This window comes from Equus caballus, chromosome 10 (genome assembly GCF_041296265.1).
Source record: "Equus caballus isolate H_3958 breed thoroughbred chromosome 10, TB-T2T, whole genome shotgun sequence".
NCBI classification, from domain to species: Eukaryota; Metazoa; Chordata; class Mammalia; order Perissodactyla; family Equidae; genus Equus; species Equus caballus.
Window position 1 is genome coordinate 45143790 of NC_091693.1, and position 16626 is coordinate 45160415.

At 41.1% G+C, this 16626-nt stretch overlaps 1 protein-coding gene across 15 annotated transcripts in view; it reads right to left on the reverse strand.

Annotated features, from left to right (window-relative positions):
- Positions 1–806: 806 nt before the first annotated feature.
- CEP162 (centrosomal protein 162) overlaps positions 807–16626 on the reverse strand; it is an 85266-nt gene continuing 69446 nt past the window's right edge. For 8 of the 15 annotated variants that reach the window (XM_070222764.1, XM_023649396.2, XM_023649394.2 and 5 more), the window contains 3 exons: positions 14271–14369; positions 5446–5580; positions 807–2264 (listed from right to left, as the gene is read on the reverse strand). In XM_070222764.1, the coding sequence (XP_070078865.1) occupies positions 2055–2264; positions 5446–5580; positions 14271–14369 (444 nt within the window). In that variant the 3' untranslated portion in view covers positions 807–2054. Of the gene's footprint in view, positions 2265–5445; positions 5581–7696; positions 7796–14270; positions 14370–16626 lie in introns of all 15 variants that reach the window. The other 7 variants (XR_011421772.1, XR_002810637.2, XR_011421774.1 and 4 more) reach the window with 4 other exon arrangements.

The window sequence follows — 16626 nt, forward strand, 5'->3', positions numbered from 1 at the left end:
TGTCTATCTTATTCCAAGTAAGATTACCTCTTGCGTGCCTGCGGCTCTAGGACCCACCTAATTAGAGTCCTTAGTAGGTATGGGTGATAAAGAGGAATATCTGTTTTCACCTTCTTGGCATTTAGTCACAAATTTAGAATTGCTGCAATATGGAATGGGACCCTAATACGAAAGCCTAGATTTCTCAGGGTTGATGGTAGATAATAGTAACAGAATGCTGTGGGCTCACAAGTAGTAGATCCGATCAGAAATCTCTGCACAAAGGCAGTGGTGACAGCAGCAAGCCATATACCCCGATAAAGTTCCTGAAGGGAAATCCTGTGGATGCGGGTGCCTTATGACATTGTGAGGAGGATGGAATTGGTAGGAGAGGATTGCTAATTTCCAGAACTTAAATCTTCATAAAAGCCTTCCTATGCATGGCAGCCTATTGATGTCTCTCTCTGTGCTATCATCCTGAACGCTTAGGGCAGTGATTAAGGAATGGGGTGCGGCTCCTGAGGCCTTTAATTGTAGCTACTACTTCTGACAGAATTTATGGACCTTTAATCTGTAAATAGAACTGAAGACCTGCTATGTGCACAGCTTATTCCAAAATAGAATATAGAATCCTCATCAAAATAGGATGCACTTTTGCTGTAAGTAATAATCTATTTGATATCTGCACCTGCTTGTGTTTCAGAATCAGCCATGTCTGTGCTTGGGATGAACGGCCATGGATGGAGAGTCAGTCAAAAGGACAAAGGAAGGATGGGTGCAGCTGTAAGTTAAGAGGTTTGCAGACAGAAAATACACAAAAGCACAAATAATAACCAAAATAGTTTGTATTATAACTTAAAATCTTTCACATAAAAAAATAGCAAACTATAATTAATGCTTTTTCTACTCTCTTAGGAAAAGGACGTTAAAAAATGCTGGACATTAAGACTTTAATTGCATTCCTTGTATATAACAATTTCCACATTTCGTATTTGTTACCCGTATTTTCACTAAGGTCTGTTTCCCCTGTCCTTTGCAAACGATTTCATTTTGTAAGTAGTATTCGACAATTGCACTTATTGGCACGTGGTCATTGAGCACTTGGAATGTGGCTAGTCCAAATTGAGATGTGCTGTAAATGTAACATATACCAGATTTTGAAGACTTAGTATGAAAAGAAGAACGTAAAAACTCAATTTTTATATTGATATTTTACATACATTAGATTACATAAATCAGCAAAATTAATTTATTTTTTATCTTTTTAAATGTGGCTACTAGAAAATTAAAATTACATGTAGCTCACATTATACTACTACAGGACAGCTGTGGGCTAGAACATTTGAAAAGAAAGTGGCTACAGCTTTAACTTACCAGTATCTTATCTACTCACTATCTGCTTTTGAAAATGGGAATTAGTAAAATAAAATAACAATCAGGCTACTGTTATGCACGCTTTTAATTTTTTTCTAATGAACATATATTACTTTTAAATAAAGTAAAAATCCTATTAGATTAAGAAAATGAATAACTCAAATTTCCCTATTACTTATGAAATATACTTTGCACCTTATATCAGGTGCAAAAATGAGGCACCTAGAGGTAGGAGCGGAAATCTGGGAGAACACGAGAGTTCAATGTCCACTTATACAGAAGTTACACGTCTCGTCTGCACCATGGTGGAAGCTCTACGACTCAGGTGACTGTCGATGAGAGTGTCCACGCCGCTGTGCTCACATTGCTCTGCATCTCCAGGAGAAAGAGCAGCTGTTTCTCTGGCACCAAGAATTAAGAATGAACACTTGGTCAACAGTGGAGAGTATGCGCCATTTTCCTTACTTTCCATATCTAGCACAGAAGTGAGATCTCACTAGTTCTAATCATCTGACATTAAGGGACTTTTCCTTAAACTATTTAAAATGCGACTTGGTTAATGATTTTCAGTAAAATACACCATAATGAATCTTTTTTTTTCCTTACTGGTTAAGGAAGGACAATTTATTTTGAAATGCTGCCAGCGACAGAACCTCATCCACCTTCGGGCCTGCTGGTGAAGTCCCATGAAATCCGAGTTTCTAGTAACAGTCTGGTGCATTCACTTCATCCGCAAGAGCAACGGGCACGACCACCCCCTGCCGGTGCAGCTCTCGGAGAACATCTAATATGGAGTCTAATTCTGTGCGGAACTTGTCCAGCTCGCGATTCTTCAACTGGGCGAGTCTTTTCCATTTCTCAATTTCTTTGTTTTGCTCATTTTCTACTACTTGGCGTGTTTGCTGTATTATCTGCAAATAAAAGAATTCCATTTCACTGTTACAGTTCATAGTGGGGGTGAAGAACATTTGACAATCTCAAAGGGCTAAAGCGGGGCAATGTTGACCATGGTAAACTGGCGCCCGCATGTCGGGGGAGGGAGACAGAGTGCAGCCTCACGGAACAGCTCAGTGTATCAACAAACAGGCTTGCAGGTGAAGAGGGTAAGACGTGGGACATTTAGCTTGTAATTCTGATGGGGGTCAGGGACCTGTACAGTCTTTTTTAAACCTGTAAATAAAAAAAATAGTACTACTTAAAGCATCACAATTTCTAATCCCTTGGTATGAGTCCAAACATCCCCAAAATGCTGTTCCTCTTAAGAACAGTACTTGAGATGCAACCAAGACAGTGTGAATGCACAACATGTCAGCAATGAACTGCACACCACATGGAGCTTTCTCTCGTGCACCTGAGTGTTCAGGATCCGGAATTTTACGTTGGTGACGTGTGTCTGAGTAAGCGGGCTCTGCTTCCAGACTTGACAGGCTTGCTCTGGCAGACAGTCCTCTGCCAGTCAGCTCAGCCTGTGTTCTGGACAGGTCAGCTGGTAGTGTCCTTGGCGGGGTGGGACTTTCTATCGGAGTCTCCTTTTTGGGTGAGGCCACTGCCTGAGCTTTGACGTCCGTGGGGGCGCCTGCTGGCTGGGAACGGTTGGACAGGATTAGTGGCTGGGCTCCCTGCCCAACTGCAGCTATGAGATGGACTCCGCAGTTGCCTGGATTCTCTGGTCAGGCGTTCTAGTCGGGTTGGACTGGGTACTATACTCAGCAGTCGATGGGGTTATGAATTAGCTTCCTTTCCCTGGCAGGGCAGCAGAACAGGTCCCAAAGCCAGCATAGCTCTTTGTCTTGGAACTTGAATCAGGCAGAACGGGGAACCAAGTTCCCTGGCAAGATGGGGCCACTAAGCCAGTAGCTTAACTCCGCAGACAGGCGTAGCTGGCGGCTGGGGTTTCTGCTCGAGTGCTCCTGTAAATGGGGCTGTACAATGGGCTGCACAGCTTCTCGTGTACCCTGGTTAGGTTTCCTGGTTTTCAGCAGTAGACGGGGCTATAAATTAGTTTCCCTGGCCAAGCAGGGTGGCAAAACAGGCTCCAAGGCCAGTTCTTTGTTGGGGTCCTGAGTCAGGCAGAACTGTGCACCGAGTTCCCTGGCTGGACAGGGCCACTATCTTGGTTCTGCAGATGGGCACAGCCACTGGCTGGTATCTCTACTTGGGCAATGCTTCAAGGAGGAAATGGGTGTGCCAACATCTGACTGCTGTAAGTCCTGTCCCTCTTCTCTGTCACAATCTGATCTCGAGTGGTCAAGCCCCGCAGATTCCCCTTGAAATCCCCATGAGGCAAGACCCAAGTGGGCCTTCTGGGAAGTGACCCACATGGTAGGGTAACTGGATGTCCATGTGGGGCTCTTTTCCCACCAGGGAAACTGTAGGCCTCAGGGAGCCTCTCGGTGTGGTGCTGTTGCAGCCTGGGGGAGGAGCGATGCCATCAGTATGGTGGTCCTTCTTACCCTTCTAATGCAGTCCTTTTCAGTCTCTGTTGTCCAAGGAGGTGATTCAGCCTCACCCCTTTGTTCTGGGATTTTCATAATTGTGTCGTGTCTATGGATAGTTGCGAGTTGGTCTTTTTGTGAGGGGGACTGGAGTGGGGAATGACCTATGTCACCATCTTGATGACATCCTAACTGAGCATTTTACCATACTGTACATAAAACTGAAACCTATCACCTCTACAAATCGAGGCTGTCCTAAATGTCCTACTACAGTTTTGCCTAAGCAAATAAAAGTCAAATTTTATAAATCATATTGAAATAATATATAGAAGTTTTCAACAAATATACATACATAACTTATTAATCACATTTGTTTATAAGAAGACTATAAATTATTTGTCATAAGACTCTAATATAGTATGTGCCTATAACAAGGAAGCTAATGTTAGACATATTTATCAACAACTTACAAACATGCTTTAGAACAGGGATTATAAGATGGCACATATGGGTAGGCTGTGGTGAAATGGTGATACACTAGGATGCCTTACTTCTGCTATGGCTGATGGTTTCTTGGTATACATCTGTTTTTAAGAGAATTCCACAAATAAAAGTCTAAGAGAAAGAATGAGAAATTAATCTGTCTTCCCTTTCACATTTCTTGGTTCCTATGATGATAAAGAGCTAGAATCTTGATATGACTAAAGAGAGCAAGGGTATCTCTGGCACTAGGTCAACTATAATGCTTTCCATGTATGTCGTATTTTTTTCAAAGAATATATGAATGTATACTATTTCAGACTGTTTGTATCCCCATGCCTCCATTCACATGCTGAAGCCCTAACCCATGAGGTGGCTGTATTTGGAATAAGGAACTAATGCAGGCTAACGAGGTCATAAGGGTTGGGCTCCAATCGGAGTAGATAGTCATCCTTATAAGAAGAGGCCTCAGAGGGCCCTCTTTCTCTCTACCCTCCCTCCCTCCCCCTGCAGCACATACACCACGGGAAGGCCGTCTGCAAACCAGTAAGAGAGCTCGCACCAGAAACTGAATCAGCTGGTACCTTGGTCTTGGACCTCTAGCTTCCAGAACTGTGAGAAGTTACTTTCTGTTCTCTAGCCCAGCCCGTCTAGGACACTTTTGTTGTGGCAGTTCAAGCTAACTAATACGCCATTCAAGCAAAGCTAAATATCAGCACCAGCAACTGACCAGAAACACACCACGCCCTTACTTCTGCCATTTTTAATTTCTATTAATTTACCTGTTTGTGATTAAGTTTAGTAATCATGATGGTACTAATGCAAGACATATACTATTTTAAATGATCACATTTTAATATAAATCTATTTCTTATAAACATTTGTTGAAATGACTGAAATACAGAAGGTTGTTCCCAGAGTAAAATGCCTAACTTCTTAGGCACCTATCAATAATTAAGAACATGATACAAGCTGTTTTTCTATTTCTCCAGATATAAGGCTTCAATCTTCACATCTCATTTTCTCTTAAAAGCTATACATTTATTTTTAAAAAGATCAAAATACAATGGAAACACTTTAAGAAGTAAGTTTTGCTAGGGATGACAAAACCATAGCAAACAGGAGGAATTTAAAAGTGAAGAAATATACAAATATGTAAATGTGATTTACTACTTACCTGTTGAAGTTCCTGCTCCCTTTGCTCATGTCTCATTTCCATCTGTCTAATTTTCTTTTCTAAGCCCATAAAATGTTTCATCTCTGGTGTATGGTTTTGTTTGGCTTCTCTCAATTCTTCCAAGAGTTTTGTGATCTAAAATTGAATAATGAAGTAAATGAAAAACTATGATCATGAGGGAATAATTCATTTTTAATAGGGGTAGTTTTTTTTTTCCCTTAAGATGGGCATCTGAGCTAACATCTGTTGCCAATCTTTTTTTCCTTCTTCTTCTTTTCCTCCCCAAAGCCCCCCCAGTACATAGTTGTATATTTTAGTTGTGGGTCGTTCTAGTTGTGGCATGTGGGACAGCACCTCAGCATGGCCTGATGAGTGGTGCCATGTCTGTGCTCAGGATCCGAACCGGTGAAACTGTGGCCACTGAAGTGGAACTCACAAACTTAACCACTCAGTCACCGGGCCAGCCCTAGCGGGTAGTCTTAAGAAGCAAGAATGTTCACATCTTCTTTGTATAAAATTTCTCTAGATAAGGGGCATCTTGTTAACAACAAAGGTATACTGAGATGTTAAAATAATTAATAGCTTTCATCCCCTATGTCCAGGAAGTAAAGGGTTGTCATCCGAGCTCTGCCTCATGAACTGAACTGCACATTCCAAAATGCTTCACATGACTGGACCACGTTCTCCCTCCCACATACGCCAGGCTGGGTATGGTGCTCAAAATGAAGTCGGACACTTTCTTTGGTGTGTTCAGCTTTGCTACAAAGTACTTGTTAATAGGGTGATTACTTCTAGGATTAAATAATACATTTAGAGAAAATGGTAATATTTTTACGGCACCAGGGAATAAGATGGAGGGGATTTCAGGGACCTTCATTATTGGGCTTGGTGAAACAACTCTTGCATATTCTTTATGCCATATAATTATGATAATTTGCTAATTGTTAACATCAAAAGGCAAATAATAAAAAGGCAAATGAAAATAGATAAAATTAAATTCATTCATGTTTTATATGGAAATACCCAGTAGCTAATAATAACACTGATAATACTAAAAAACAAAAAAAAAACCCAACTCCTCTTAAATTAGTTTTAAAAACGTGAAAATACAAGCAAATTAAATCAGAGGAAATCTAAATATTTTAAATTTGGAACATCTCTATTATGTCATCAGTGACCAAAGAAATGTGCAGACTTTAACTGTATGACCTGCAGGAAGGTCAGGGAGGGCCTTACAGAACATGCTGTGGCGACAGGCGCTGGGCACAAAATCTAATGTCTCAAAAAAATGATTACTAAAAACTATTAAAAAAAAAAAGCAAAAACCCCAATAACACAACACCACATATATACAAAACAATAATTAGTGAACTAAGAGAGTTGTCAGAGGCAGAGCCATACACGCAATGGTCAAACATCACTTCCAACTTCTGTAAACTTGTTAATGACAGAAAAACGTGAGTTTGTCATCAGACAACACTTCCAGCCAGTCCTGTCCTGTGACCCACAGGTACCACTGCTGGGATGGAGCCAGCAAGTCCCGGGGCAGCGAATGAGGACTTAACACGTGTGCTCCACATGCCCAGCGAGCAGGGAGGTGAAGGCAAGCGGCACCCAATTTCAAGGGGAGGTGGCTGCAGGATTCCTGACCTGAGGCACCCGGTGTGAATGGAGTTTTGAAGGACAAGCAGCAGTGAGTCATGACATTATCACGTGCTAAGCACTCTGCTAAGTACTTTACAGATGTTGTCTCAGCTAATTTTATTTAGCAAATCTTAACATTTGTTTATTGTCTGATTCCCCAAATAAAACACAAGCTCCACGAGAGGAGGGATTTTGTCTGCCTTGTTCCTCTCAGCATTCTCAGCACATGGAGTTGTGCATGGCAAAGAGTAGATGTGTAACAATTACTCGTGCATTTTGAATTCACTTTGCGATGATTAAAGAAACATTCATTTGTAAATTACATAGATTCATAAAATTGGTTCTAGACAAAGAGTAGAGAAAACTTCCCTTCATTTGTACCTATTTAAAAGCATCTTTTTAAGAGTATAATTAAAGTTGAATATCTATTTTTTAAAAATCCTTGTATTTTAATGAGTTTATCCTATGCGGGTAAGTGGATACATAAGTGAAGATACAAGATCAAAAATGCATTCTGCTACTTGAATACCATAGAAGAAACTGGAAACAACCTGAATGTCCAATGATAGGGGATTGGTAAAATAATTAGTAATTAAGAGCCTGGGACCTGCAGTCAGAAACCCCGGGTTCTAATGCTGGTACTTCTATATGTTGCTTGGTAACCTCGGGCAAGTTATTTCATTTTTCTTAGCATCAATTTCTTCATCTATAAAATGGAAAGAATATGGTGAGAACCTCATACTAATCACAGTGTCTAGGACATATAAACACTTAATAAATGATAACTATGATTATTACTATTATGACTCTTCTATTATAAAATGGTATAATAAAAGTGCTAATAAAGATATATACTGACTGGATGAGTGATGTCACCAAGATGGCAACATAGGTTATTCCTGATTTCAGTCCCCCTCGCAAGAAGAACTACCACCAATTATTCAAGAACAAGACACCACTGAGAGAATCCTAGAATATGGGGGTGAGGCCGGAGCACCCCCTGCACCACAGAGACCAAGGCAGACTGCATTAGAAGGGTGAGAGGAGCAGCTACAGCTGCCCGCACTGCCCCTCCCCCAGGCCGGCCCAGCACCCTGCTGAGAGGTCTCTCCTGAGCCTACACTTCCTCCAGTGGGTAAAGAGAGCCCAGGGTGACATCTAGCTCCCCTAGCATTGTGGGTCACTTCCAGGGAGACCCTACTCTGGTCTCGCCCCACAGGGACTGCAGGGGAGCCGGTGGGGTTCAACTACTGGGAATCTGACTGTCAGAAGCGGGGAGGGGCTTGCAACAACCAGCAGTTGGATCTCGGTGGACTGAGTTCCTACCTGCAGATCCCACCCAGTGGTGATGCTCATCTGCAGAACCAAGCTGGTGGTACAGCCTGCCTGACTCGGGTCCTCAAACGAAGAGATTTTCCAGCCCTGGAGCCTGGTCTGCCCCTGTCCAGGAAGGGAAACTGAGTCACAGCCCCACCTACTGCTGAGTGAAGCTCCCATGCCCACCTGACCAGAACGTCTGGAAAGCTGTGTAGGCCAGCAATGCTAGAGCAGAGAGTCTGGCAGGCAGAACTGATAGCCTGCAGAGCAAAGTCAGTGGTCTTTCCAGCAGGGGACTTTGGGACACTGGTTAGCTTGAGCTAAGATCACAAACAAAGAGCCTTAGTGGCCTTGGAGCTGGTTCTCCTGCTGCACCTGTGGAGGGAAACTCATTTGTAGCCCTGCCCATTGCTGAACACAGCCTTCAGCCTGTCTGACCAGGGAACCTTACCAGAGCACACGGGAACTGCGGAGCTCACCTACAGTCCTGCTTACAGCGGCACTTGAACAGACAGCACTGTCGCTCTCCCCGTCTACAGAGCAAAATCAGCAGCCCCGTCTGGCCAGAGAATTCAGGTGTAGTCTTGCCTGATTTGGGTCCCCAAACAATGAGCTGTGCAGGCCTTGGGGCCTGTCCTGCTGCCTGCTAAGGCAGGGAAGTGAATTCACAGGCCCACCTACTGCTGAGTAAGTACCCAGTCCCGAGCATCTAACAGGCCTGACCAGAGGACATAGGCCACCACCGAGCCCATGCTACAGCCTTGCTCGGGCAGGGAACCGAGCCAGAAGTCCTGCCCAACTGTTCTCAGCCAGCGACACAGCCCTTCCGCCCACCTCAGAGCTCAGGCAGTGGCCTTGATCAAAAACAGACCCTGACAGAAAGCCCCCTGAGCCAAGGACATTACCCGCAGACATATCCAGAAGCCCAAAGTGAGCTGACTAGTGAAGAACTGTCTTCGCTGAAGCGAACTTGTAAAGTCTGGAAGAGGAGACCAAATACGCAGATACCAACATAAGGAATCAAGAATCAGAAAATCTAGTAAACACAACACCACCAAAGAAAACTAATAAAGTTCCAGTCAGTTACCCTAAAGAAAGGGAGATCTATGAACTGTCAGACAAAGAATTCAGAATAACCTTCTTGAAGAAGTTTAGTGAACTATAAGAACATAGATAAAGACAACTAAATGAAATTAGGAAAACAATGAATGAATAAAATGAGTTCAATAAAGAAACAGAAACCATCCAAAAAAACCAATGAGAAATCTGAACTGAAAAATACAATGACTGCACTGAAGAATTCAATAGAGAACTTCAAAGTTAGACTCAACCATGCAGAAGAATCCATGATCTAGAAGACAGAACATTTGAAATTATCTAGTCAGTGGAGCAAAAAGAAAAAAGGATGAAAAGACTGAAGAAAACCTATATGACTTATGGGACATAATCAAAAGAAACAACATCTACATTATGGTAATCCCAAAAGGAGAAGAGAAAAAGAGAGGGGCAGAAAGTACATTTAAAGCAATATTGGCTAAAACTTCCCAAACCTGGAGAGAGAAATGGACATCCTCAAATAGGTTGAAGCTGAAAAGGGCCACAGTGAGACAGACTCTATTTTGTCAAAAGTCAAAGACAAAGAATTCTGAAAGCAGAAAGAGAAGAGAGAGAAATTACACACAAGGAAACCCCTATAAGACTACTGGCAGATTTCTCAACAGAAATATTTCTGGCCAGGAGGGAATGAAATGATATATTCAAAATATTGAAAGAAAAAAGTGTCAACTAAGAATTCTCTACCCGGCAAAGCTGTCCTACAGAAATGAAGGAGAGATAAAGACTTCCTCAGACAAACAAAAGCTAAGGGAGTTCATCACCACAAGATCTGCCTTACAAAAAATGCTAAAAGGAGTTCTTTGAGTGGGAAAAAAAGGATAGTAATTAACATTGTAAAAACATACAAAGATGGCATAAAACTTACTGGTAATGGTAAATACACTGTCAAAGTTAGATTCTGTAATATGGTAACTGTGGTGTGTAATTCACTTATAACTCTAGTTTAAAGTTAAAAACCAAATGAGTAAACATAACTATGATAATTGGTTATTACTTATACAATATGAAAGATATGTAAACTGTAACATCAGTAACTAAAATGTGAGGAGGGAGGAATGGCTAGTAGTTGTGAGCACTTAATTCAGAGGCCTAGGTTCTAACGGAATCTAGCACTGAAGGAGATACTGGGAGTTGCCTTTTTTTTGCTGAGGAAGACCCTGAGCTAACATCTGTTGCCAATCTTCCTCTTTCTGCTTGAGGAAGCTTCACCCTGAGCTGACATCTGTGCCAGTCTTCCTCTATCTTGTATGTGGGTCACTGTGTGTCATAGTTGCCAGCGAGTGGTGTAGGTCTGTGCCCAGGAACTGAACCCGGGCTGCTGAAGCACAGCATGCTGAACTCAACCTCTAGGCCTGGGCATTGCCTTTTAAAGAGTCATTCCTGTGCTGGCAGGGCCCTAATCTGGTTCAGGTGTTCATGAGACTCAGGTGGATTCTGATTGGTTTAAGTCCATTACAACACTGCTGTCCAGCTCCCCCGGCAATAACTGGTTTGGAGGTGGGCATGTGATTCAGTTCTGGTGCAAACGGAGTTAGCTGGGGGACACTTGGGTCTATACGCATCTGATTATTTCATTGTTTTCCTGTCCCACCCACCAGAATGGCAGCTCCTTGAGGGCAAGACCTTCAGGTGTTTTATTTATTACTATATCCCAAAAGCCTATCATAGTGACCAACACTTACTAAGTATTTATTAAACAAATTAATGAATGAAGAATGCTAGGAAGATCTTATTCCATTTAACAGCTAAAAAAACAGAGGCTGAGAGAGTTTAAAAAGACTAGCAAGTAGCTGTGGGTAAAGGGTAAACACAATTCTTTCTAAATGAGAAACTGACTGGGTTCAATTAACTTTCTAGCGTTGTTCTCCCCTTGATAAAGATGGATGTCAGCTGTGTACCAGGCACAGTACTTGTGGTAACAATGCCCTCTGATTGGTGGAATCATCCAGGCTTGGACAACTTTTCATGAACTGAAGTACATGGTGGGAAGTGATAAGTTTGGACTCTCCCGAGTGTGGTGACCCTTGTACTGGGCATGTCCTTGCGGGAACCACCGCGCATGTGTTATTATAAGAGACACTGATTCTTGTGGAGCGTGGGGCCTCTAAGCCTGTGTGGTTCCTCCACCTGCCAGGTGTTTGAGTCTTACTCCCTTGCACCTGTGCTATCTCCTGGACAGCTGTGTGGACTGCTGTGCGAATTACCTGCACTAATGAGAAATGCCTGCTGCCTCGCTGTCATGCTGTTTCCTGGCCTGGATCCAGAGTACCAAGTGTGCCTATAGTCACTGTGTGACTCTAAATGTTTCCTTGAAGCTGCTGGTGAACCTTAGAGTGGCAAATGGAGAATTTAAACCCAGACTTTATCATTAACCTCATGATCATTCCACTATTCATTCATAAAATAACAGCAGGTAGCTGTAGAATTAATTGAGATAAATAACAATAGAAATTTTGATATTTTTTGTAAGTGGCCACAATAATCCCTGGGCTCATACTAGAGAACACTCTTGAATGATTTCTAAAATTTTTATAGAATATCGTACAGATTAAAAAAACAAAATGAAATAAAATCCCATTGATGAAAAAGAGTCTAGGACTGGTAAGCTGCATATACCAACTGCAGAACATAAAACCAGCCTCAGGCCTCTCAGTCGTCTCTAGGGAGTCTGAGGAGAGATTCAAGTCCTTTCTCTAATGTCAGGGAACAAGGAAACAAATGAACAGAATACTGCTGGTGTCAACTAGGAGTGGAAAAATAAGAAGACAAAGTCTGTGACGAGTGCTAAAACATGAAAGATTAACTTTCTCATTAGAGTATTAAAAAAACAAAAGATTTGAGGAATACATGCCTGAGTCAGCATCAACTGGATGAAGACACACGAGAGGCTTGATAAGGTTTTCATTGCCACATTAGAATTGCCACAGATAGAATTTTAAAGAGATGTGGTTTGAAAACATTTTAGGTTACAAAGGCATGAGCAAAATGCAGAGGACAGAAAAATCCTCTGCGGTTTCCATCATTAACACGCTGGGTGGGAGACCGTTCACTTCCCAATGAGCTGAACTATGTTGAAAAATTCGTAATTGTCACTCAGTCTGTGTATGGCTCTATAAAATTACTTTAAAAACAAATAAGCCGTCACGAAACAATACAGAGTTTACCACTGTTGTAAAATGTCCAGCGTGCTTTCATTCGTGGCCATGACAGAGTAAAAGAGACTGGGATTGACCCTCCCATCTTATACAACCAGGAGTCAGACAGTCTAAGAAACAACTTTGCCGCCACTGGCTAACAGCACTGCGGTTCACGAGAAGGGAACCAAACAAGAGGAGCTCCACGAAAGCCTGGTTTGTTGCTGGGAGGCAGTTTCGAAGCCGAGGGAAACAGCAGCCCGAACAATTCCTGGAGCTCGAAGAGGGCTGGGAATGGTTCATGTTCCCACCAGCCCGAAAGGAAATGCTTATAACACACAGGACAACTGGCAGGGCCCTTGGAAGGGTATCAGTAGTGGGAATAAATTAGCCCTGTTAAAACAGCCATTAAAAATAGACTCCAGGGGCTGGCCCGGTGGTGCAGTGGTTAAGTTCGCACATTCTACTCCGGCGGCCAGGGGTTTGCCGGTTCGGATCCTGGGTGTGGACCTATGCATGGGTTGTCAAGCCATGCTGTGGCAGGCATCCCAGGTATAAAGTAGAGGCAGATGGGCATGGATGTTAGCTCAGAGCCAGTCTTCCTCAGCAAAAAGAGGAGGACTGGCAGCGGATGTTAGCTCAGGGCTAATCTTCCTCCAAAAAAAAAAAAGACTCCATAATAAAAGACAGATTGTCATCACTTTTATTCAAGGGATGGAGGGCTTTACTTAGTTTTCCAATAAATAGGCTTAAAAATCACGTGTTGCAGCTTTTCTATATTCAAAATATTTTAGCTATTCTTAAACTAAGAACACTGTAACTTGACTAAAACTGACTTTGTCCTTTATCTTGCAAAAATTAACATACACTATATTGCTTTTCCTAAAGATTTTACTTCAGGTCCGTGAGGTTCTGTAGACTTACTGCCTATGTACACCGTAAACACTGAAATGAACGCACGAGGCTCAACTACAGTCTTTCAACCACTACAACAACATCTTTTTAATTTGACAGTCGCATAATTTTGTAAGTGTTTTTACATTTATCTTTTCATAACGCAATTAGTTATGTTTTGCTTGTGTGATTTAATAAATGATGAATAATAAAAAATGGTGTACATGCTTCAAAGAATGGAATACACAGCCTCTCTGGTATTTCCACACTTTCTAGAATCAAAAGGATTTAGAGTAATAAAAATGGTGAGTTTCCAGAAAGATCTGTTTCTTAGAACGATATTGTTCTTGGTGATCAGCATCACTGTCATGGTTGTTTACCTATTTCTTAACCAAATTAAAAAGTCTTAGTACTTAATGCAGAAATGGCCTTAACCATCCAATTTTACCTTCTAAAAAATCAAACAAAAGAACCAACCCCCCATTTTTCCCCTGCCCAGAAAATCTCAACAACAAATAAAAACATATCAATTACTTAATATTTGAGCCTCATCTGAGGAAAACAGAGTTTCCATAAACAAGTTATTAATATTTTCTTGGTGTGATAAATTCAAGTTATGTCTATTTGTACATTTAAGTTAAAAAGTTTACACAGAAATATGAACATGATTGAAATGGCTAAGAAAAGCTTATGTTAACCAACGTTTTGGCTATTTCTTACCTCTTTCTGTAGGATTTCTTCTCGAACTTGAGAAACTACAAGAGACTCTTGTTTACCCTGCAGCTCATTAACTTGATTTTGGAAATGTTTTATAAGTACCTAGGAAAATGTTAGAAGTATGGAGTTAATAAAGCTTTTCCTTGAACATATTTGAAAAAGAAAGCCAACTAATGACTTTCGTTTGTACTAAAAAATAAAAAGGATCCTGATATTTTAAAATTACCAAATTCTAACACAGAAGTAAATTGCCACAGGAATTAAATTCACTGAATAAATTAAAATCATTGATAAGCTCGTTATTTTCTTTCAACATTTAACATAAAATACCACACATATTACAAACTAATGACTATAACCACTTGGACTCTTTATCTCTAGTATTTTACTTCTGGAGGCCCCAAAAATATCTTTGTATTAAAATTAAAAGTACCTTTCAATCTATAAAGTAACAAAAGTAAAATATCTTTTAATCTACGAAGTCTAAGCATTTTGAAGAAAGTGGTCAATATTATCTTTATACTTAGTGATTAAGCAGAATAGTTTTTATTAAAGAGCCATTAACTAAATAGCCCAAGAATATCTGTGAAATAAATGTGAGTCATATTTTTAGACAAAGAAACTGAAATACATGAACAAATACTACCACCAAGAAACTGTGAAAACTTAGAAAAAATTGACATCTCTTATCTTTAATGCTTTACTTTTACTGTTTTAACAATCAGACTATGCTGGCTTCCATTTATTTCACAATTTTACCATATTCCATTTAGAACTCTAGGAAAATAACACATTTATGGCACTGTGGCATAATGACACCACTCTTCCCACCTCTTTCAGACTGCTCCATACTATAATATCACTTGATATAATATTTACATTGTCCACTGACATCCCCCTTCTCTGGGGGAAGAAAGCCAGAGAGGTTATCTGCAAGGCTATATGAATGGTTACTTTTAAAAAGTACTTTAAATCTTTTTCATTAAAGTATTGAAACAGTTAAAGTTCTTTGTTTCCGTTTTTTTTTTTTTTACCAGCTTGATCTTGATTCTTTTTTTTTTCTTTGTGAGGAAGACTGGCCCTGAGCTAACATCTACTGCCACTCTTCCTCTCTTTGCCTGAAGAAGATTGTTGCTGAGCCAAAATCTGTGCCAATCTTCCTCTACTTTATGTGGGACGCTGCCACAATGTGGCTTGATGAGCGGTGCTAGGTTCATGCCCAGGATTCAAACCTGTGAACCACACAGGCTGCCAAAGCAGAGGACATGAACCTAACCACTACACCACTGGGCTGGCCCCTAGTTCTTTGTTCCTATGCTATCTGAAATTAAATTACAGACCTCATTACACTTGACACTTAAATACTCCATTACTTCAACATGGATCTCCTTATAATAGGGGCATTTCTCACAAAATCACTGTATTTTACACCTAAGAAAATTTACAAAAATTTCATAATATCTAATATCCAGTCCATAGTAAAACTTTCCCCAATTGAGAGATTTGTTTTAATTAAGATGTTATTAAAGAATTATAGGTGGGAAGGGGCCAGCCCGGTGGCGCAGTGGTTAAGTTCGCACGTTCTGCTTATCGGCAGCCTGGGGTTCACCGGTTCAGATCCCAGGTGCGGACATGGCACCGCTTGGCACGCCATGCTGTGGTAGGCGTCCCACATATAAAGTAGAAGAAGATGGGCACAGATGTTAGCTCAGGGCCAGGCTTCCTCAGCAAAAAGAGGAGGACTGGCAGTGGTTACTCAGGGCTAATCTTCCTCAAAAAAAAAAAAAAAAAAAGAATTACAGGTGGGAAAAGTGATGACATAATTATTTCTTGAAGTTTTTCACCCTCAGCTTGCATTTTTTTTTTTTTGCTGAGGAAGACTCACCCCGAGCTAACATCTGTGTTACATGTGGGTCACTGCTACAGCATGGCTGACGAGTGGTGTAGGTCTGTACCCAGTATCCAAATCTGTGAATCCAGGCTGCCGATGCAGAAGGTGCAAACTTAACCACTAGGCCACTAGGCTGTCCCCTCAGCTTGCTTTTAAAAATTAAAACCCATAGAAAAGATGAAGAGCACAATGAACATTCGTATATTCTTTGACTTGATTTACTGACTACTAACATTTTGCCATATTAGCTTTTTCTTTATTTTGGATACACAATTTGGAAAGTAAGTTGCAGATAAAAGTTCTATTTTAATGCTGTTTTTTCAACCTGTGGACACCACAGAAGATGGGCCACCACAGCTGGTATCCATAGATATTCCAAGCACACACACACTTATCCAGGAAGGAAGACACATTTGGGGAAAGGCGGATGAGCTGTCAGCACACTGGGTCATAATTCTTAGAAGACTG